At 37.5% G+C, this 21,954-nt stretch overlaps 2 protein-coding genes across 6 annotated transcripts; one reads left to right on the top strand and one right to left on the bottom strand.

The window, feature by feature from the left end:
• The first annotated feature begins 623 nt into the window (after positions 1-623).
• Positions 624-12,871, top strand: LOC142518699 (uncharacterized). 5 transcript variants are annotated; one of them, XM_075621504.1, is made up of 17 exons: positions 624-824; positions 991-1,073; positions 1,867-1,915; positions 2,024-2,176; positions 2,280-2,357; positions 8,074-8,178; positions 8,279-8,345; positions 8,428-8,489; positions 9,140-9,279; positions 9,438-9,564; positions 9,660-9,774; positions 10,024-10,112; positions 10,587-10,670; positions 10,758-11,099; positions 11,392-11,910; positions 12,004-12,063; positions 12,516-12,871. In XM_075621504.1, the coding sequence occupies exons 2-17, from the start codon at positions 1,036-1,038 to the stop codon at positions 12,594-12,596; spliced, it is 2,109 nt and encodes a 702-aa protein (XP_075477619.1). In that variant the 5' UTR covers positions 624-824; positions 991-1,035; the 3' UTR covers positions 12,597-12,871. The 5 variants fall into 5 exon arrangements, with proteins under 5 accessions (XP_075477619.1, XP_075477620.1, XP_075477616.1 ...); XM_075621505.1 differs by lacking the exon at positions 12,516-12,871 and adding an exon at positions 12,300-12,509 and having other exon boundaries at positions 1,867-1,948; XM_075621501.1 differs by having other exon boundaries at positions 625-824; positions 1,867-1,948.
• Positions 12,872-13,054: 183 nt separating this feature from the next.
• LOC142518868 (anaphase-promoting complex subunit 7) lies at positions 13,055-19,431 on the bottom strand. Its single transcript, XM_075621692.1, has 18 exons — positions 19,243-19,431; positions 19,039-19,107; positions 18,894-18,944; positions 18,384-18,530; positions 18,226-18,288; positions 17,859-17,974; positions 17,600-17,684; positions 16,879-16,938; positions 16,456-16,501; positions 15,950-16,023; positions 15,299-15,349; positions 15,025-15,225; positions 14,905-14,949; positions 14,655-14,748; positions 14,358-14,509; positions 13,856-14,079; positions 13,672-13,732; positions 13,055-13,417 (listed from the first exon to the last, which is right to left on the bottom strand). The coding sequence occupies exons 1-18, from the start codon at positions 19,309-19,311 to the stop codon at positions 13,331-13,333; spliced, it is 1,695 nt and encodes a 564-aa protein (XP_075477807.1). The 5' UTR covers positions 19,312-19,431; the 3' UTR covers positions 13,055-13,330.
• Between the last annotated feature and the right edge of the window lie 2,523 nt (positions 19,432-21,954).

Below are 21,954 nucleotides of genomic sequence, written 5' to 3'. Positions count from 1 at the left end.
TTATTTAACAAAATAATAAACATTCTATTCGATATTGAATGCTTATTCTTCGAGCTTCTCGAGTTGGTCCACGATTATTGAATAATAGTTTTACCCATTTTGAGAATATATAAATATAAATGAGGAGGTCTCTTGTGAGACGGTTTCACGAATCTTTATCTGTGAGACGAGTCAACCCTACCGATATTCACAATAAAAAATAATACTCTTAGCTTAAAAAATAATATTTTTTATGGATGACCCAAATAAGAGATATTTATCACAAAATACGACCCGTGAGACTGTCTCATACAAGTTTTTTTCCATATAAATACACACACATTCCAAACTGCGGGATCTCAACACAAAACAATTATTATTATAATCGAATAAAAAATTAAGATATTTCATAAAATTATTTTCCTCGGATATAAAATATTGTATATCCCCGAAAGACTGAAATAAACATTTTTTTTAAAAAGGGCTGAATTATAACTTTAATCTAAATAAACATTTTGACAACGTACTTAACAAATTTTACACGACGTGAATGATATATATTAAAAAAATTAAATTCAATATATCATTGTTGTAAATAATAATAATAATAATAATAAGCAACCCCGCATAATTTCTCTCTACTTTCAAGTACCGAAATATCGTAACGCTAACCTGCGCAGTACGCACTCTCTGCCTCACTTCAGCGCTGAATGCCAATAAACTATACTTACATTAGCTGTATGTACACGCGGAGAGCTAACTTATTGACACTATATAGTACAGTATTACAAAATCGTTTGAAATTCTAGCTTCGATTCGTTGCAGTGATATATAAATCCCTAAAAGTAAGCTGCATTCTGTTATATTCGGTAATTTCAATTCTGTGTTGTGTATGCGTGTAAATATTAGTTTATAGATGCATAATGCTGTATCTAGACCTGATTTTTGTTGATTTTATGTCCATACTTTGCTGTGCCTGTAATGTGGTGTATTTTTTGAAAATTTATGAAGGTTTCCTCGTTCCAATTTGCTGGGGGTTCTGTAAAAAAGAAGGAAATGTTCGGGTTCTCGAGGAGAAGAATGAAGCTTGAAAGGTAGTTGATGTAAATGCATTTGTTTTAAAAAGTATATATATTTTTTTTTGTTTGTGTGTGGAAATTGGGCTGACTTATTTGGGTCGCCGGATGAAGAAAAAAATTGAACGCCGCTGCCAAATCGTTTTTTATTTAACGTGTGTTAATTACTGATCATTTTTTATTCTATGGCTTGTGAAAATAATTATTAAGGTTTGCTTGTTGAATCAATGCATCTTCTATCCTCGTGAACTGAAACTGTAGATGCCTCCAAATGTCATTATTTCAGACGAATGTTGAGAATAAACTATGCTCTTGTGTTTGTTGACTTGGCGCTGCTTAATCTTTTGTGGTATTAATCACATGTATGATGAGAATATGCACTTGAACAAAATATTCATTGTTATGGAAGTTGATGATAGTGTTTCAAAGGGCTAAACGTAGTATTTTGATGACACAGTGACCCTCCTCTTCCCTGAGATGCCTTTGAACGGAATATTGAACTACTGTTCCTTTTACTTGAATGTAAAACAACGATTAGACTACCTTTCATTTTCACAGGACCCAACTAGACCTTTTTGAGAATCAAGCCATTGTTCCGTATAATAGAATGCGTGATTTCACTGGCTACTGTTGTGGTATATTATTTTTCGTTACATGTCCAGATCTAACAATCAAATCGAAACATGTCGCAGTCATACTCATCATTTGTGCAGATGGTTTTGGTGTTCGTGTCTTGTTATGGTTAACCAGCATTGTGAATATTTCAGAAACTTATAGTTGTAAAGTATTTCATATTTTTTGTTTCCTTCAGAATAAAAAAAGTTCAACTCTCAGATGCTGCTCAAGGAACTAGAAGTCCAGTAAGGCACAATAAAAGACTTAACATTTCAAATGTCAGTATTCAATTTCGTTCATCGAGAGGTTCTATTAAAGACTTGCCTGCTCATTGAACTATTCTATCATGGCAGGGGGAAAGCATGGAAAACACCTCCGATGATTATGATGAGCTAATCCGTCAATCTTCATCTGATGGGTCTGAGCTTAATAACTGTGCTTCAGGCAGCTCTGAAGATTGGATGGTGCTTTCTGTCAGTGGAGAGAAGCCCAAAGCTCGTTTCAATGTAAAATACACTTGGTCCTACTCGTATCGGTTGAACAAAAATCACGCCTTATTGGTTCTCTTCTTAGATGAAACATTTGAAAATTTGAATGATTTCTATATAGCATGCGGCAGCAGTTGTTGGGAACAATATGGTGGTAGTCGGTGGGGAATCTTCAGATGGATTGCTGGATGATGTCCAGGTATCATCATAAGCACTTCACCTTCTCTTTCCTGTTATTGAACAAAATTTGTGATGGTTTCTTTTGGTTGTAAATTCTACAGTTTATTTGTTCTTTTATTCTATCTGGAATTAGTAGTTTTTCTCATCTCCAGCTTCCCAAACTAAGCAATTGTGTACAGTGTTTGTGAAGGAAATGATGGGTTCAAATATTGCTTGTTTTGTTCACAACATTGACTGTGGATTTGTTTGAGGAAGAATGTTGTATGTGTTGTGTTCCGAGAATTCAGAGGCTCACGCACATACAATTGCAAGTAATATTACAGTAAGAAAATGGAATATTATATTGAATGAAGATATGGAAACCCAGAGTTATGAGCTATGTACAATATTTCTCTCTCTAGCCATAGCTAGTACTCACTCAACAGAAAATATAACTGAATGAATCTCTCCTCCCCTCTAATTGCTCTTTTATCCCCCCCATTCACGTGTTTCTTCCCCTTGTTCTTCCTAACATACGTATTAATTATCTTGGGCTTCTCAAAGGCTATTTTAGTTGGGCCTTTGGCTTTTTCTGGGCCTGATGGGCCCAAGTCTTTCCTGATTGACTCTGGGCTCATAACATTACCGGCCTCCTCAAAATGCGCCTTGTCCTCAAGGCGAAAATCAGGAAACTGCCTTTGAAAATCTTCTAGACTCTCCCATGTAGCTTCCTCTTCGGATTGTCCCTTCCATCGCACTAAAATCTGTTGACATGGCTGTCCTACTAGAAGTTTAATTCTCTCTGCTAAAACCAAATCAGGTTCAAAAGTCATGAGCAAATCTGTGTCAAGTTCTTCCGGGAGTTTGATCTCAATATCAGAGGTGCCCACTGCTCGTTTCAAGCTTGAAACATGAAAAACTGGATGCACTCTTGACCCCTCGGGCAGCTGTAATTTATAGGCAACTGTCCCTACCTTTTTTTTAACCTTAAATGGCCCATAGAACCTGCTGGATAGTTTCTGAGCAACTCTGGAGCAAACTGAATTCTGTCGATGAGGTCTCAACTTCAAGTATTCCATGTCTCCTTCTTGAAATTGAACCTCTCGCCGCTTCTTGTTAGCATGTTTTGTCATGTGGTGCTGAGCTCTTTCCAGATTATACTTGAGTTGCCGTAAGAGCTCATCTCTGTCCCCTAATGCCTGTGATACCGCTGCCACCTGTGTCTCTCCCGGAATAAATTGAGTCATGCTTGGTGGCTTGCGTCCATATACCGCTTCGAATGGGCTCATTCCTACTGCTGTTTGATAAGAAGTATTGTACCAATATTCTGCCCAATGTAGCCACTGAGCCCAACTTTTAGGTTGCTCTGAGCAGAAGCAACGTAGGTAAGTCTCAACGCACTTGTTTAACGCTTCACTCTGCCCGTCGGTCTCAGGGTGATACGCTGTACTCATTTTTAGTTGGGTTCCCTGGAGCATTGAAAATTTCAAACCAAAACAGACTCATAAATACAGCATCTCTGTCGCTCACAATCGTCTTTGGAATCCCATGTAATTTCACCACATTTTTGACAAACAGCTCAGCTACTGCACTGGCCTTGTAGGGGTGTTTCAACAGCAAAAAATGTGCATATTTTGATAACCTGTCTATTACCACCAATATTACATCATACCGTTTTGATTTTGGGAGTCCCGTAATAAAGTCCATGGCTAAATCCTCCCAAACCACTTTGGGCAGTGCCAACGGTTGGAGTAACCCCGCGGGCTTGGTAGCCTCATACTTTTGTTGCTGACAGATTGAACACTGGGCTACAAATTTTCTGACATCTGCCTTCATTCCCTTCCAATAAAAATTACTTGCTACCCTCTTATATGTTCGTAATGCACCGGCGTGACCCCCAACTGGGGTGTTATGAAACTCGTTTAACAATTTGGTGACCCACTGCGAAGACTTCGGAACCACCAATCTGCCTTTGTGCAACAAACAATCATTGACTAACATATAATGGGTGCTGCCCGTGTCCTCCCTTTGAAGTTTGTCAATAATCTTCCTCAGCTCTTGATCTCCCCAAACCGCTTCCTTAAGTTCATTTATCTCAACCCATTCAGCTTTTGTCAAGACCATCAAATCGCCCCTGTCTTCTCTTCGTGACAACGCATCAGCGGCCCCATTTTCCAACCCTCCCTTATGCTTGATTTCAAACTCATATCCGAGTAGTTTGGCCAACCAATATTGTTGGTCTGGAATGGTAATTCGTTGCTGCAAGAGGCTTCTTAGTGGTTTATGATCTGTTATCACCGTGAACTTCCGCCCCAAAAGATAGTGGCGCCAATGTTGGACAGATAATACCAAAGCCATTAATTCTCGTTCATATGTTGACTTTGTTGAAGCCCTTTCAGGCAGTGCCTTACTGTAGTAGGCGACGGGCCTGCCCTCTTGAACCAGCACTGCCCCTAGCCCCACTCCTGATGCATCACACTCCACCACAAACTCTTGACTAAAATTGGGCATTTTAAGGACGGGGGCCGTGCTAAGAGCCTCTTTGAGATTGACAAACGCATCCTCTGCCATGTCATTCCAGGAGAAATTATTTTTCTTCAGCTGGTCTGTTAATGGTTTAGCAATCTTCCCATAATCTCTAATGAACTTTCTGTAGTAGCCCGTCAACCCCAAGAATCCCCTCAAACCCTTTGTGTTTTTCGGTCTCGGCCACTGACTAACACTTGCTATCTTGTCTGGATCCACCATCACCCCGTGGTCAGTGATAATATGTCCCAAGTAGCCTACTTGACTCAACCCAAAGTGACATTTTTTTTATTCAAAACCAGACTGTTACGCAGCAGGACATCGAGCACCATCCTTACATGCAACAAGTGTTCCTCCCACCCTTCACTGTAGATCAGTATATCATCAAAAAATACAAGAACAAATTTCCTTAGATAAAGTCGGAATACCTCGTTCATTGTGGCTTGGAACGTTGCCGGGGCGTTTTTCAGACCAAAGGGCATTAACACAAATTCGTAATGCCCATCATGCGTTCGAAACGCTGTTTTTGGAATATCATCGGGTTGTACCCGAATTTGGTGATAACCCGACCTGAGATCCAGCTTTGAAAAGTACTTCGCACCATGCAATTCATCGAAGAGCTCCTCAACCACTGGAATAGGATATTTGTCAGATACGGTGATCTCATTCAAGGCCCGGTAATCATTACAAAATCGCCAACTGCCATCTTTCTTTTTCACTAAAATCACGGGGCTGGAGTATGGGCTGCTACTCGGCTGTATGACACCCAATTTGAGCATGTCTCGCACCATACGTTCTATCTCATCTTTTTGGTGGTGGGCGTAGCGATATGGACGCACCGACACCGGTCCACACCCCTCCTTGATGTTTATGATATGATCTTGTAATCGTCGAGGAGGCAATCTTGTTGGCTCTTGAAATACTCCCTCATATTGAGAGAGAAGCATGTCAATTGCCCCACTGGAACCTTCTTGCTCTATTGCCGTTTTGCGCAGCACACTGTCATCCTACTTGACCAGTACCGCCCCACAGAATTCTATCTCTCTCACTTTAGCAATTGATTTGAACGACACCACAGATCTACTGAGTTTCGGGTCCCCTCGTAGAACCACATTCTGCCCTTGCCACGTAAATCTCATTTACATATTGGCCCAATTCAGCATGACGTCGCCCAACGTTCGAAGCCAATCCACGCCCAGGATGAGATCAAGTTCACCCAACTCAAATAAATACCCTTCAATTTGTATCTGACAAAGACCCAAATCGACTTCCACCCCTTTACACAGCCCTTGACAAGCCACACGGCACCCATCCCCCAGACACACGCAAAATTTCACCCCCTCATCCACCTCGATTCCCAAATCAGCAATCAAATTTCTCGAAATGAAGTTGTGGCTCGCACCACTGTCAACCATCGCCACCACCTCTCGTCCTGCTACCTTCGCCTTCATTTTCAGCGTCTGCGGTTGATTAATACCGCTGACCGAATACATTGGCAATTCCAGCGTATTGTATTCAGTGACCGGGGCTTCCAACCATGCTTCAGCCTCTCCCTGCTGTTGGTTAATCCCCTCTTCAGTTGCCCCCTGACCCTCCTCGACTTCTTCCCCATCTTCTTCCGCCAGAATCGTCACCCTTAAACTCTTATTCACACACTGATGTAAGGGGTGATATGGCTCCCCACATTTGAAACATAGCCCCTTCTCCCTCTTGTGTAAATATTCTTGGTGTGACACGATTCTACCATCACGATTCTTCGGCGTCTGGACCCTTGTTGTTCCTCCACTGTTTCCACCAGGATATGATCGCGACCCCCCTCCGTAATTCGTCGGGGCATGCGGCCTGTGCTGATACTCTTCTACTGGACCCAAGGACCCAACGCTCTTGCATTAACACGCGATGGTGGGTTACTAGGATGGCGATCCTTATAAGTGGAATGGGCCTGATTAGCCCAATTCATATTCATGGGCCCTCTCTGTTCAAGACCCTGGCCAAGCCCAGATCTACTTATGCCACGGTCCATCACCTTACCGAACTATTCGACCTCCAACCCCCTTGCTAATAACATCGCGCGATCGACCGTCTGCGGATTATGAACAATCATTCGCCGACGAATCTCCTCTCGCAATCCGCTCATAAAATAACCCAGACATTGGTCTTCTTGAACGTCACCAATCTGGGCAACCAACACCTCAAATTGCTCAATATAGGTGTTGATGGGTTGTTGTCCCTGTTTCAGCGAGGCTATGAGCTCAAATGGATTCGCCTCGTACCCGCCATACCTCTTAATCAATTCCTCCGCAAACCGACCCCAGTTCATGTTAGGGACCCTCGCCTTCATCCATCGGAACCAATGAATGGTGGATCCCTGCATACAGATGTACGCCAGTTTGAGCCTACATCCGGTTGGAGTGTTATGAACATCGAAGTATTGCTCCACTTTCCCCAGCCACCCCATCGGGTCCTCTCCTTCGAAAACAGGTAATTCAATCCTTCTCAACGCCATCCTCATTTCTTCTGTAACTGTTTCGTGACTCCTACCGTTAGTGGCTTCCGCTCTCTCTCCCCGCCCTCCTTCTAGTGCCTCATCGTAATGACCGTGACCCTTCCCTCCTCCCTGTGTTTTAATCAGCTGCTCCATCAGTCCCCTCAGCTCATGGAAGCCGCCGAGCGTTTGATCGAGTTTATCCAGCCTTCCCTGTACCTGCAACATACTCTCCTGCAACCCATTCACTGATCGTTCCATTGTTTCAAACTTTGCATCATTACGTGTGCTGGCCATCTTTTTTTGTGCGTTCCCCGAATCCGGCAGGTCGGACCAATGTTGTGTTCCGAGAATTCAGAGGCTCATGCACATACAATTGCAAGTAATATGACAGTAAGAAAATGGAATATTATATTGAATGAAGATATGGAAACCCAGAGTTATGAGCTCTGTACAATATTTCTCTCCCTAGCCATAGCTAGTACTCACTCAACAGAAAATATAACTGAATGAATCTCTCCTCCCCTCTAACTGCTCTTTTATCCCCCCCATTCACGTGTTTCTTCCCCTTGTTCTTCCTAACATACGTATTAATTATCTTGGGCTTCTCAAAGGCTATTTTAGTTGGGCCTTTGGGTGTTTCTGGGCCTGATGGGCCCAAGTCTTTCCTGATTGACTCTGGGCTCATAACAGTATGTCATATGGTGAAATGCAATGCACTCTTATTTCTTCATTATGTGTTCAGGTACTGAGTTTTGATAGATTTTCATGGGCCAAGGCTTCACCAAAGCGTTATCTTTCATCAACTAGTCATCCTTTAAAAATTCCGGCATGCAAGGGTCACTCTTTGGTATGACAGTATTTCCTACATCTTATTAGTGTTGGGTATGTGCTGGAGCCACTTATTTCTTGCCTATGCCGCCTGATAGTCATCTCATGTCACTTTCTAGGTCCCTTGGGGAAAAAAAGTGCTTCTTATAGGAGGAAAAACTGAACCTGCTAGTGAAAGGGTCACTGGTAAGCTTTATCTGATTGTAACTCGCTCTTGCTCTCTCCATGATAATGTGTCCCCTCACGCACTTGTCTCCTTACCATGCAGTCTGGGCATTTGATATGGACGAAGAATACTGGTCACTTACAGAAGCAAAGGGAGACATTCCGGTAAAGGTCTCCATAATTAATATGTTAAAAGTAACTATTGCCAGATTTTCTCCATGATTAATAGGTTAACATTACTAAGGCCTTTGCATTTGGGACATGGAGCTATACTTTTTTAAGCACGATACGTTTCTGAGTTATATATTAGCATTAGAACTTTGAGCTTCGGTTTTATCTGGCATAAGGATGTGAGTACTCCTGTTACAAATAATTATTCCAGCAAGAAGTTCTGAGTTTTGCATCGTGCGTCATTTTATTTTATTTTTTGAATAAGTTAGCATATGAGCTGTTCACCCTGGTCTAATTTTTCGTCCATAGAGAATCACTCCCTTGTTGGTTTGAAGAAGCATGTGGATCTAATGCTTAGTTATTATGTTTTCCTTCTGTTGACGTTAATGATGAGATACTTGTAAAAAATTAAACCAAGGCACTTATTTTTGTATCTTTTTTCTGCCTTTTCACTTATTTTTGTATCTTTTTTCTGCCTTTTCCCCAATCGTTTCATTGTGTGTTAAGAAATGGTATCTAAATTTTTTGTTATTATTTTTTATTTGAAAGGAAAAAATCAGAGGGAATGTAATTCTATAGTCAAATGGAGCGTTAGTGGGTGAATTTAGAATAATCAGTAATATTTAGAGCTACATGAATTGCAGGTTGCTCGTAGTGGTCATACAGTTGTTAGGGCAAACTCTGTTCTTATTTTGTTCGGAGGTGAAGATTCTAAAAGGAGGAAACTCAATGATATGCATATGTTTGATCTGAAGTCTCTGACCTGGCTCCCTCTTCATTGCACGTAAGCGAAACTGCTGTCGATATTTATAGGCCTTCCTGTACCATTTGCAAGTAAATCTCTCTATATCTGATTATCTTTCTGTTACATGTTTTTCCCTGATCCCTAAATATGGAAAGAAATGGTTCAGATGTTATTGACTGAAGTTTTCTTGTATGCAGTGGACCGCGTCCATCTCCAAGGTCGAACCACGTTGCGGCTCTTTATGATGACAAAATACTGTTAGTTTTTGGTGGAGTGTCAAAGTCTCGTACTCTAAATGACTTATACTCTCTTGACTTCGAGACGGTTTGTGGAAATAATTGATCTAAATTTACTGAATTCTTAGTTGATGATTATATGATTTATATGCAACACTATAACTCGTGAATTGTTTCATATAGATGGTTTGGTCAAGAGTTAAAACTCGGAGTTTTCATCCATCGCCTAGAGCTGGTTGTTGTGGAGCACTTTGCGGAACTAAGTGGTATATTATTGGTGGTGGTAGCAAGAAAAAACGTATGTTCTTCTAGCTCACAACCAATCTTTTGCTATAATAGTAGCTGGCTGTCTTTGGGTTTGCTCTCATTTTTTGATATTCTGAGAATGTATCGTTCTTTTAATTCGCATGAATATTAGCAACTGTTGCCTGTGTCTCGAGTCAAGACTTTCCCATTTTTCAAAGTTCCTTGGTTGACAGTACATGATAAGAATTTTGAAATCCTGTTTAATTCCTCCGCCGAATCCCAATAATTTTCCCTTTCACAGCAGATGCAGAGACCTTGATATTTGATGTTCTTAAGCTCGAATGGTCAGTTGCTGTTGCATCACCTTCATCTTCCATCACTACCAACAAGGTTTGGTTTGATTTTTCTGATTTACTCACGCAAATAACTCTCATTCTTAGAACTAATTGTTGAAAATCTTTTTATGGATATTTGTTTGCCATGTTGCTTGCATTCTTGGCATGTGATTGATGTAACCACTGTAATTAATGCTATAGATATTTTAGCGTTGCCCTTTTCTGAACTCTGAAAAATCATGTTATAGAATGGGACTTTGTGAAACATTGAATGAAACACCAGCTAAGAATGGATCAGCTGGACTCTCGTTGGGTTGTGGCTATTGACCTTCCACAAAATTACAGACCTGGCGTGCATTCCTTGAAATCTTAAATTGCATATTGTGAACCCATTCATTTCTGTGTTTCCAAATATAGACTTAAATGAAGCAATTGCATAACTTTCACTTTTGTATTTGTCTTTTTTTTCCCTATGCTATATTTTTATATTTCATTCTACATTCTGAGAATTGTTACTTCTCCCATGCAGGGGTTTAGCCTAGTTCTTGTACAGCACAGGGAAAGGGATTTTCTTGTTGCTTTTGGTGGTTTCAAGAAGGATGCATCAGACCAGGTTCTAGATGAGCCAAATATGACGTGGTTTTTTGGTTTATGACTTAGGTGCTTGTGGTTCATTTCTGATTCTTGTGTTTTTTTACAGGTTGAGGTACTGCGCATGGAGAAGATTGAATCATCAATTATTAAAAAATCGACATTGAGTAAAGTTGCTGGATTGCTGTCTGAGAATCGTGCCTCATCTGTAGAATTGTCTTCTCAGCCAAACAATGGTTCTCTCAGTAGTCATTTTGATTCTGTCTCAAGACTTCATTTAGCATCTGCTTCCGAACAACATGGGCCTGGTAGAAAATCATTGTCAGAATCTTTACTTGTTGACACAAATGCTGCTCCTGGAAATGTCTCCTTCCGCAAACAATTTAATAATCAGGAGGAGAATGCTGAGATGACAATCATGAATGTCTTAGAAGACAAAAATCAACCACGGGTAAACACAATTGGCTATTTGCAATTTTTCTTGTTAAATTTCTCATTGAAAAAGTTGCTGTTGGCAGTGACGACCTTGCTATTTTTCTTTTTCCCCTCATTCATACTCTTATACCTTTTTGTTGGGAAAAAAATTATTATTACTGCTTTCAGTGTTTCTGTTGGTCTCGTGAAACCTCAACTTGGTAAGGAATCCCAAGACATGAAACTCCTATCCATTTTATGGGGTGTACTTGATATTGTTTCAGTTAACTCCTATCCATTTTTATGGGGTGTACTTGATATTGTTTCAGTTAAGGGAGCAAAGCATAAAGCCAGTCGATTTAGGAGCTGGGATTAGCTCTGGAGGAGATAAGATTGCAGAAGAAACTTGTGCTTCAGAATATGATAACTCGAGCTCTCTTGAAAAGCAAGGAAGTGGAAGCTTGCTTTCAGAAAGTGATGGTCTTGTATTTCCAGAGAGTGATGGTAAATCAAGAATGACAGCTCAATCGAACATCTATCAAGTATACGAAGCAAAATTAGCTGCCCTTTTAAGAAAGAATGGCAATCTGGAAGGACAGTTGACAGCTGCATTAGCTGGTCGTGAGGCAGCAGAAAAGAACTTGTTATCTTCTCTCAAAAGTAGGCAGGAAATGGAGAAACAATTGGCAGACATAATGAAGGAGTTGGAGTTTTTTAAGGAGAAGCTAAACAGTGTTGAGTTGGCGCATGAAGAAGCTAATAGCCTATCTAATATTGTCCACTCTGACAACGTAAGACTGGAACATGATGTAGCTTTCCTTAAAGCCGTTTTGGATGATACACAGAAGGTATAGATAGAGCGTAGCTTTCAATCTAAGTTTTCCTTTTGAGTGAATTATGAAAAGTTATCGAGGTACTGATTATACTGATGTCCTTCTTAGGAGCTTCATTCAACACGAGGCGTCCTTGCAGGAGAACGAGCTAGAGCATTCCAACTACAGGTTCCATTCACTTCTTAATCAACATGATAACATCAAAATATACGTTGGTCCTAAACTGATTGGGTTGATTACTTGATCAATCTTCTGTGCTCTGTCTGAATCAACTAAATCACTCTCGTCTTCTAATCAGACAATAAATTACGAGGAACCCGAGTCCTTGTTTTCCTGTCCTTTAGAACATCATAACGTTCAGTGAATTCATTAGAGAGTAAGAAAACATCCCTTCACTGTATCAGATAGACCGGACAGCTGAGTAACTACTCACAGTCAGGGCTCACTGCATGTTTTTGCGATTTAGAAATGTTGGCCATTTTTCACAATTGGTTGATCTGGAAATGACATTATATAAGATTTTACTCATCCTTGGTTCAACTTGACTACCAGTTCTCCACATTCTTTTGACATATAACTCATTCTTACTTATTGACCAAATTCATCATATCAATTTCCAGGTTGAAGTGTTCCATCTGAAGCAAAGATTGCAGTCCGTGGAGACTCGAGCACCAACTCCTAGAAAACCTTTCCATGTTTAGCTTTCGCAAGAATGCCCGCTTATGTATTACATATTTAGGTCTTCCACTAGCCACACTCTCACAAACTAAAACGGCCGGTGTTTGTATCGTAAATTATATTCTTGCCGAGTGTTTGTATTGTTAGCTACGAGTATGTAATCTTGGTCCTGTCTTGTGGGCACACTTTACTACGGCGTTGATGTTATTTTAAATGTAAAAAAGTTGCAGTTGGTTAGCTTTTAATGTTGTAATAAATAAGGATTGAAATATTGATAGATCTGCAAGATAAGATCCTTCAATATAGGATTTAATATAAAAAAGTTGCTGTTAGTGCCTTTCAATGTTATAATAATCAAGGCTGGTTAGGATTTGCAATATCATTTAATTTTTTTATGTGCGCTAATCAACTATTAAAACCCGTGACAAATTCCAATTTCGATCAATATAATTTCAGTTATACTATCGCTATTGGATAACGCAAATCATACACCAAATATCAGTCTACCTAAAGCTAATTATTGAGATGATTTTTATATTGAGTAGCCATTTAAGAATGTCGAACTCTATACATATTTTTTTTAAAAAAATGGTACCAAAACTGGAGTTTTAGTAAGGTTTGTTGGTGAGACAAACCTGTTAAATGTTAAAGCCTTCCACAACCCCTGTAATTTGGCTTTCACAACCCCGTAATTTTACACAACACCATGCTTACCCAACAAGATTTTGGCAAGTCAATTACGCCAATGGATAAGTCACTATAAAAGATCAGCATCATCTGGATCTACCTCAACATCATCAGCCTCGTTATCTTCGTCTTCTTCAGGGGCATCAGGATCAACCCCCTAAAAGAAAAAAGGTGTAAAGAAATGTTGGTTCAACTGTAATACAAAACCACACGGCTACAGAAACAGGCAAACTATTTCAAACATGACAAAATATTCGTATCCGTGCTTGTGTCCACTAGTATCTATTGGCGGGAATGATTCCATAAGAAACAGGCAAACTATTTCAAACATGACAAAATATTTGTATCCGTGCTTGTGTCCACTAGTATCTATTGGCAGGAATGATTCCATAGAAGGGTAGCCATACAAACCTTCATTTGCTTTTCCAACCGCTCGAGTCCCTTTCTCGCATCATCACTTAAGGGGTTTATCCTGAATGATGATAAGATGCAAACATTATTTCCTCGTTATCAGCAGCAATAAAACATATTTTGTTGAGCCCAATGATCCTGCAGAGAACCACCCCACCACCACACATTGGGCAGGGAAATTTACCTCAGTGCTGCCTGATAATGTGAAAGGGCCTCTTGCAGCATATTTGTAGCTGCAAAAACTTGAGCCAGCTTAGCATGCAAAGAATCATCGGCCCAATCTTTTAAATATCGCTGCAGGAGGGAGACAGCATCTCCATTTCGACCTTCCTGTACATGGAGCTCAGCCAATGCCAATGCAGCTCCAAGGAAACCAGGTTCCAGTCTGAGAGCTGATTCATAAAACTTCTTTGCCTGCAAAATTAAGTAAATAAGCAAAATATTAAGAAAAATTATCATAAGAAAGCTGATTTTAATAGCGCAGAAGGTCTTCATAATTTTCAAGTTCAATTAGAGGAAAAGGGAGTGTTCAGTTATTAAGTTCACTGATAGAACTCCAGTCAAACCGTTAAAATATTCAAAGATTTACTACATGTTTTCTACAAGTTGCTTTATCTGAAAGTTGCTTATGAAAAAAAGGAAAAAGAGACTCCAGGGGAAGTAAAACAAAAGCAAGAATCCAAAACACATGCTTTTTCTCTGCCACTGTTGCTACTAGCATGAACATCCCCAACCAATTTCAGAGCCTTTGCTGATTGGGGCATCGCCTTCATTGCTTCTCGAGCTGCATACAAAGCCTCCTTGATTTTTGACAGAGCCAAATAAGAACGAACTAACCCTGTCATATATTTGAAGATTTTAGGCACAAAATGCATTCTCCCTTGTCTAATGAATTCTCAGAAATAGAATGCATATCAGATTAAAAAGCCAATCCATAGAGTTTTGATAACTTTATGTCTGCCAGATTGTCTCTTAAGACTTACCTTGATAGGATCGAAGATCAGGCCTCAGTTCTTGAGCTCCCCTGTAGGCAATTACTGCTGCTTCTGGTCGATTCATCGACAAGAAAAGATTTCCCTGATATCATGCAAATTATAACCTAAGGAAATCGTACAAACCAATAAAATTGAAGATAGCAAATCAAGTGATTCGTGACAAATTTTTAGATCCTCGAGCTTCTGAGAAACTAGTGGCAAAAAGGGAAAACAGGCATGGCACTAGATGTAACCATACCTTCATTATGTAGCCAGCGACATGCCTTTCATCGATGCGAATGCTCTGTCATTAGTTAATTAGTTAAGACCATAAAAGCGTCTGTATCAGAAGTGAAGAACAAAAGTCAAGACATCTAACCTTCTCCACATAAGATAAAGCTCCTCTCTCGTCTTTCTTTTCCCAAAGAACAGACAAAGCCACAAAAACTTCAGGCCTTGTAGGATCGATGTTCAACAGATCATGAACTAATTTATTTAACTTGGAATAATCAGACTTGAGCTTTAGAAGCATTGCATACTCATCCATGTAAGTAACCAAATATGGATCAATTGACCGAACCTGTAGAGAATTTTCTAAATTTAATGTTGTCGACAACAGCAAAAAATTATAACAGTACAAGTGAACTTCCTACCTTTTCGAAGTCCAAAATGGCTTCATCATTTTTCCCAATGACGGCTTTAACCTTAAAAAGACATTTCAATGACACATGATAGAAGAAAGACATCAGGGCTTGGGTATGTTATATGGTAGCCTTACATGAAAAACTAACGAAGAACTTAAATTCGGCACTTCCAAATCACTTTCTAAACTATTTATGTCTACTTATTGATGGACATCACTTGTATTTGGAAAGTGCATTAATTATTCAATTAACTTAGCATTTATAAATATGCATATCAGTCTATACCTTCCACCTAAATATGACGGGCTGTGTCACAAGGACCTTCAAAAACACTGCTTATTTTTACATCCATATAGGCAAAGGCAACCCGCAACCTGGACAAATAAGTTGCTCAGAGAACCTACTAACCTAGAATCCATCAATATTATGGTACATTGACATAGATATCTGTCCTCAAGCAACATTGCATTTCAAGTCACTAACAATCTAATCACGTAGAAGAAGTTTATTCTATAGTTCATCTAAGGAAGCCTGATGGATCATTTTAAATTGAAACTGATTAAATAAGTGTGAAATTAATTAATAGTGAGATATTACAAGATAAAAATCCCTGCCCGTGTTTGAAATATTAAGATACATTCTAATTCAAAAATTACAGACCTTGGCCATTTCAAGCAAAATGTGAATGTTATTAGGAAATCGCTGCAGAAGTTCTGAGAATAGTTCCAGGCCACCTGTAAACCAGGGGAAAAAACAAATAAGAACTTGATGCATTGTGCAGAATATAATGGTGAATGCCCATGAGTTAGAGAATCAAAATCTGCATGATAAAAACATACATCACAAAATGGGCTATGCTTAGAGAATGAAATTTCTCAGTCACAGAACTTAAAATCATTGCCACTAATAGTTTCCGTCAAAATTGGTAGTGCATTTTTGTGGCAGTACAATGAGAAACGATCGCTTGAAAAATTTCTGCTATAAAATTTCTCTAATCAAGTATTGCGATTATGTTTTGAAAACAAAAGGTGTATCGCACTACATAGAAGAACAAGGATAAGGATTACATGAGCATGTAATGCAACCATGCACAAAATGGAACTATTCGTACAGAAATCAGATCATCAAAGAAAGGCAATGGAAAATTTTGAGTCATGCAGCCTGACCTTTGTAATCATTCGAAGCAACGCAGCATTGAGCTTCAACATAACGCTGCATAGCAAGAAAAGATGGCATGACTGTTACAGAGCCAAAAAAATTCCATCAAGTGGTTTAAATGTCACGAAAAACAAACAGATACACATGATTGCAGTAAATATTTTTTAAAAGAAGTTCAATGTCTTGGAAGTAAAATATCTGGATAGATGCAAGTATGAATTTTTCAGAATATTGTTTTGATGTGCCAAGTTCTTCTTTATCACCTAGCTTGAGATATATTATGAAATGTGAAACTGAATGTTTAATTACGATGATATTAGGGAGCTCAATGCAACAAAATATAACAGAAATAGATAACCCATTTGCAAATTTTAGTTCAGTGAGATAATGATAGAGTGAGTACTGCATCTATGTTGATTCCCATAACTTACCAACAACCAACGACTCGAATCAGAATAATCAAAGGGAGGTCTTCCACTTCTACTTGGAGCCTGGAAGATTGTAGAGTAAGAAAATTTAGAACTAATTGTACAAATTTTAAAATAACTACTGTCTGATGCCAAAGTTAGTAATCGATGGACTTTGAACTGTTGGAACTGATGATCATTAGAAGATCCCTGAAAGAAACAGTACAAGTGTACAACATCATAATGTATATCAGCACCAACGGAAGATCATGCAAAAGAGAATTGAATAAAATATAGAAGATAATGAAGTGTTCAAAGAAGTATTGTTGATATCAACTAATAGTTACTATTTGGCTGTACATAAAAGAAGAGCTTTCTGAAACTTCTTGTCATTACAGCTTTCGCATGGCATGCCAATGAATTTAAAATAATGTTATCTCTATGCTAAAATAAAAACAATCGAGTGATTGATCGTAGCAAGAACTTTAGAAGAAATTAGAGAATTTTATCCTTTATTAGCACAAACAAACCAAATCTGAATGATGAAAATACACATCATGAAGGAAAGCGTAGACAACCATCATTGAACAATGAAAGTAACTGAAGGATTGATCTGAGTTAGAATGGTCAGGACCATTAAATAACAAAGAAAAAATGCACATGCATTATACCAGAAACCTTTTCATGCAACATTGTCAAGCACCATCCTTCCAACTAAAAACGGAAATGAATGTAGACATCAAACCTGAGGAAACATACAAATGATATCCTTGGCAGAGACACCAAATTCAGCCAAAGCTATAATAGCATCAAGTATGTAAGGGCAAATCCTGTCAATATCAAGGATAAAAGGACACACTAATTTGTCACAATTGTCGATTATTTCACAAATAAAGAAAAACAAACAAGCAAACAAAGTAAGTTGGAGTGTTGGATTGCCACTCTGAGGTGAAGGAGTACTCGTAAATTGTACAAAATTATCATTGAACACCAAGATAGGATACCTCAAACACTCCTTAAAACATCCAATTGCAGCTCGAGTATGCCTAGAATTTCGGTAAAGCTTTGCCATCATAAGGTTCATTTCTAGATTCCTCGATTTGCTAGGAATTCCCTCCATCTATTAAAAGAAATGATGGCAAATCAGAGCTTTAAGTGCTATTAATGAACACTGTCTATCTAGACTTCAGTAATATTCAAAATATAGTAAATGCTGAAACCTGATGCCAGTCAAAATACAAAATCAATTTCAGAAAAGAAAAGGAAGTGTTCAGGGACTCTGTGATAACAAGGTTAACACAGTCCACGAGACTTGATTTGCAACAGAAAAGAAACCTATGGAGATGATAAAAGTCAAATATAATTATATACCTCAGCAAGAGCAGCTCTATTCTCATTTAGTGAATTGTGACAAGTAGCAATCTTAAATTTTACCTGTACTCACAATAACAAAGAAAAGACAAAGAGCCTTTTAACATTTCCGAATTGCTAACATCACAAAAATACGTACTCCACGTGATATGTGATACCTCGTTTTCATTTAAAGCCGAAGGATTAAGAGAACCGGGAGAAGAGGACCTATTTGCTGCTGACAATGAGCTCCTGGTTGTCAGGGATGCAGCTGCATTTTGTTTGGGTATTATTTTGTGGTATTGCAATGCTTGCTTGTACATTTGCTGTCCAAGATGTGAGAAACATAGAAAATGAAATACAACACCAAATTTGAAGAAGCATTGGAGCGAAAAAAGAAGGTGCGTATTAAATTCCTTTTCAGTGTCTGATATCGAGGAACTAAAGCCTTCAAATTGAAACCGGAACATATAAATCTGTGCATATTCTTTATCCATTCAATAATACGGCTCTAGTTCCACAGATCCAAACAGGCAACTGAATTAAAAGTTAAAACAAGACAATATACAAATCCATTCCAAGATTTAAGACACAAAAACGAAGCAGAACTGAGATTATACAGCTAAATCACATAAAAGTAGCATATGGACTTGCAAATATAGCCTAATCCCAAGTGCCTAAAATCTTACAATCGCTCTGTGGTACTCTTTTTCCCGAAAGAGTGAATCCCCATATAGCACCTGTCACCAGAGATAAAATATAATCATCAACAACACAAAGGCAGTAAAAGTTCAAAACAAATAAATAATACTAAAAACTGTTAAAAATACAAACCAAGCTCTCCGCTTTAAGATGAGGACTCGTCTCAGGACTTATCGAAGTTGACGAAATAGCAAAACAACCCTAGTTTACCCAAAAAAAAAAAAATTACTCTCCGCGAAGAAAAACTCAAATCCTAAAAAAATATCATAAATAAGCCTAATTAGGAAACAATTGACCAAATATCATTAGTCGGCATGAAATTAGCTTCATTATTACCAGCAATTGAGCGGAAGAGTAGAGGCCATGATCCAGTAAAGTGGATAAATGCTCTTTCGGTACATCCATCGAACAGGTGGAGCGTAGTTCGTGTCTGGAGCTTTGATTAGAGCTGGGTAGCGAGGCGCTCTTGTTTTTTAAATCGCGATTCGAATTAAATTTTCACTTTCAGGGACATATTTTTAGGTTATTTCGATCCAGGCCCCGAATATTTGTAAACACCCCCGCTGGCCTATGGTTGGTGTTTCAAAGGCTTTTTTAATAAAAATAATTCAAGGCTTTTATGTTTTAAATAATGTGAATTTTATCATTATCGTACCAAAAAAATATCGAATTTACCGAATTTTCGGTATACCGAAAATTTCGGTACGATACGATAACAATACCGAATTTTTCGGTACGGTAACGGTATGCAATTTGAAAATTTCGGTATATACCGGAATACCGAAATACCGAAAAAATATACAAAAATTTTAAAATATATAATATTTAAAACAATAAATTTATAAAAAAAATTAAACTGTCAGGTTTTTTTTAGTATAAAACGGTATATACCGATACCGTACCGAAATTTCGGTATACCATACAATTTCGATATAATCGGTATGATTTTTTTATACCGTAATTTTCGGTACGGTATACGATATAGGATTTTCGATACGGTACGGTATACCATCTCTAATCATGGCGTCAAACATCAAAATAAAAAATTAAATTTTTGACCTTGAAACTTTTCATTTTCCAATTTTAGTCATTTTATGAGTCAATTTATAAGGTAACTTGTATTTTTTTCTTAATTTCGGTACTTTGTTTATCCAAAATTGAAATTTACAACCGGAAATTAACTAACTGACATGACCAGTCAAACATGCTGAGTTGGAAAATAAATTTGAGAATTTTGGTTTTTGGTGGAAAGTAGTCTATGTGATTTTTTTAAAAATTACACCTAAAAAAGTAAAATATAAAAAGGAAAAAAACACACAATTACTATAATCAATTTTAGTTTTCAATTATATTAATTTATCATAATAATCTTTTTATCATATCAAATTACAAAGATATCACATATCCTTTTAATCATATTCATCATTAATTTCTTCAACTCAAAATAGTATTTTATTATCTCATCAATTACTTGCGTACAGAGCGACCGTGAGGCACATCAATCATATTTCTTTAAACAAGTATAAATTTCTTTTTTTCCACTTAATTTTTACGCAAAAAAAAATTGATTTTTGTATTGATATTACTGTGTGCATAGGCAAACACATTCTTTTACCAATTTTGTATATGTCAAATCATTAGAATATATAGCCTAAAATTGATTGCTCTAATTTTGATTTTGATTTTTTTTAAGATTTTACTTGATTATTGTCATGATTTTTTGATAATTTGTACGTTTAATTTTTTTTAATCATGAATATTTTGAAATTAAAATAAATGGATGATTTGTGATTCGTTGCAGTTAAGAAAATATAATTACGAATATAAGTGATTTTTTTATTTTTATACATTAAAGTACGTACTTTAATGTGTCTTTTAATAAATTATATATATGTAATATACATACATACATACATATATATATATATATGTAATTCATTTAATTTTTTTGAGGAGTATAAAGATGTGATATATGTGTTATTTGATAACAATTTCACAAAATTCTGCAGGTATACATTCAATCAAAAAAGACTCGTTGTTTCTTATTTTGGAAAATTTACAAAAAAATGCGACTAGTAGTTGGATTTGGAATAAAAAATATACAAATGTTAAATCAATTCTTAAAGAGAAATAATAAATAATTAAACAAATGAATCACGAAAATGCAACATGTGTGTTTATAGAAAAATGATATCTTAATATTTTTCAATTATATACGACATAATGCAAAATGTGCAATAAAGAATGTCATTTTTTTAAAATTATAATTTTGAAATATACTATAATAATCAATTTCCCAAGAAACCAAAGTCTACTAGGAAGATGCACATTTATTTTTTGATTAATAAATGTGGGGACCCGGACGCTAATTAATTCCTTAATCGTCTTTAGGAATAATTCAAACAATTATAATAAACAGGGTCTAATTTTTTTTTTTAAAATACAAAGCGGAAACGTAATGTAATTCAATTCAAATTACATATTAGACATAAACATACAAATCTTGTATTATCTACAAGAATTCAACTAGGTTCAACTATATATCAGTGCTGAATCCTAAGTTGCTTCGAAGCCCGGATCTCCACGCTATCTAGTCCAGCCTCGTTCTCTTCTTGACCCTAATCTTATCCCACCTGTTGCCATGCACACATACAAACAAGACAACAGCCGGATAACTCCGGTGAGAATTACATTCTCAGTATAAATCATGTATACATGCAATCATAAAAACAATATAAAAGCATATAACAGATATGTCTAACATGTATTCAAATCAGAATATAAATTCATATCAATAATAAATCCTATTCTAAACATGTACCATCATCAGGAACATAACTCATCATGTACCATATTCAAGAACATAATCAACATAACTCAATATAAACTGTCAATTAGACTCATGACGTCACATTTAAGACTAGACTCAATCCTAGTCTAGGGATCCCGGTTTCCAGAAGTTAGCATTCTCATATCGACCAACAGTAATAGAAAAGACTCCAGTTCTATCCACGTCGATAGGGTATCGATCACCAGTAATAGAAGAAG

The sequence above is a fragment of the Primulina tabacum genome, chromosome 11 (assembly GCF_025594145.1).
Source record: "Primulina tabacum isolate GXHZ01 chromosome 11, ASM2559414v2, whole genome shotgun sequence".
NCBI classification, from domain to species: Eukaryota; Viridiplantae; Streptophyta; class Magnoliopsida; order Lamiales; family Gesneriaceae; genus Primulina; species Primulina tabacum.
Note: the sequence above shows the minus strand (reverse complement) of the source record. Positions and strands in the feature narration are given on the sequence as shown.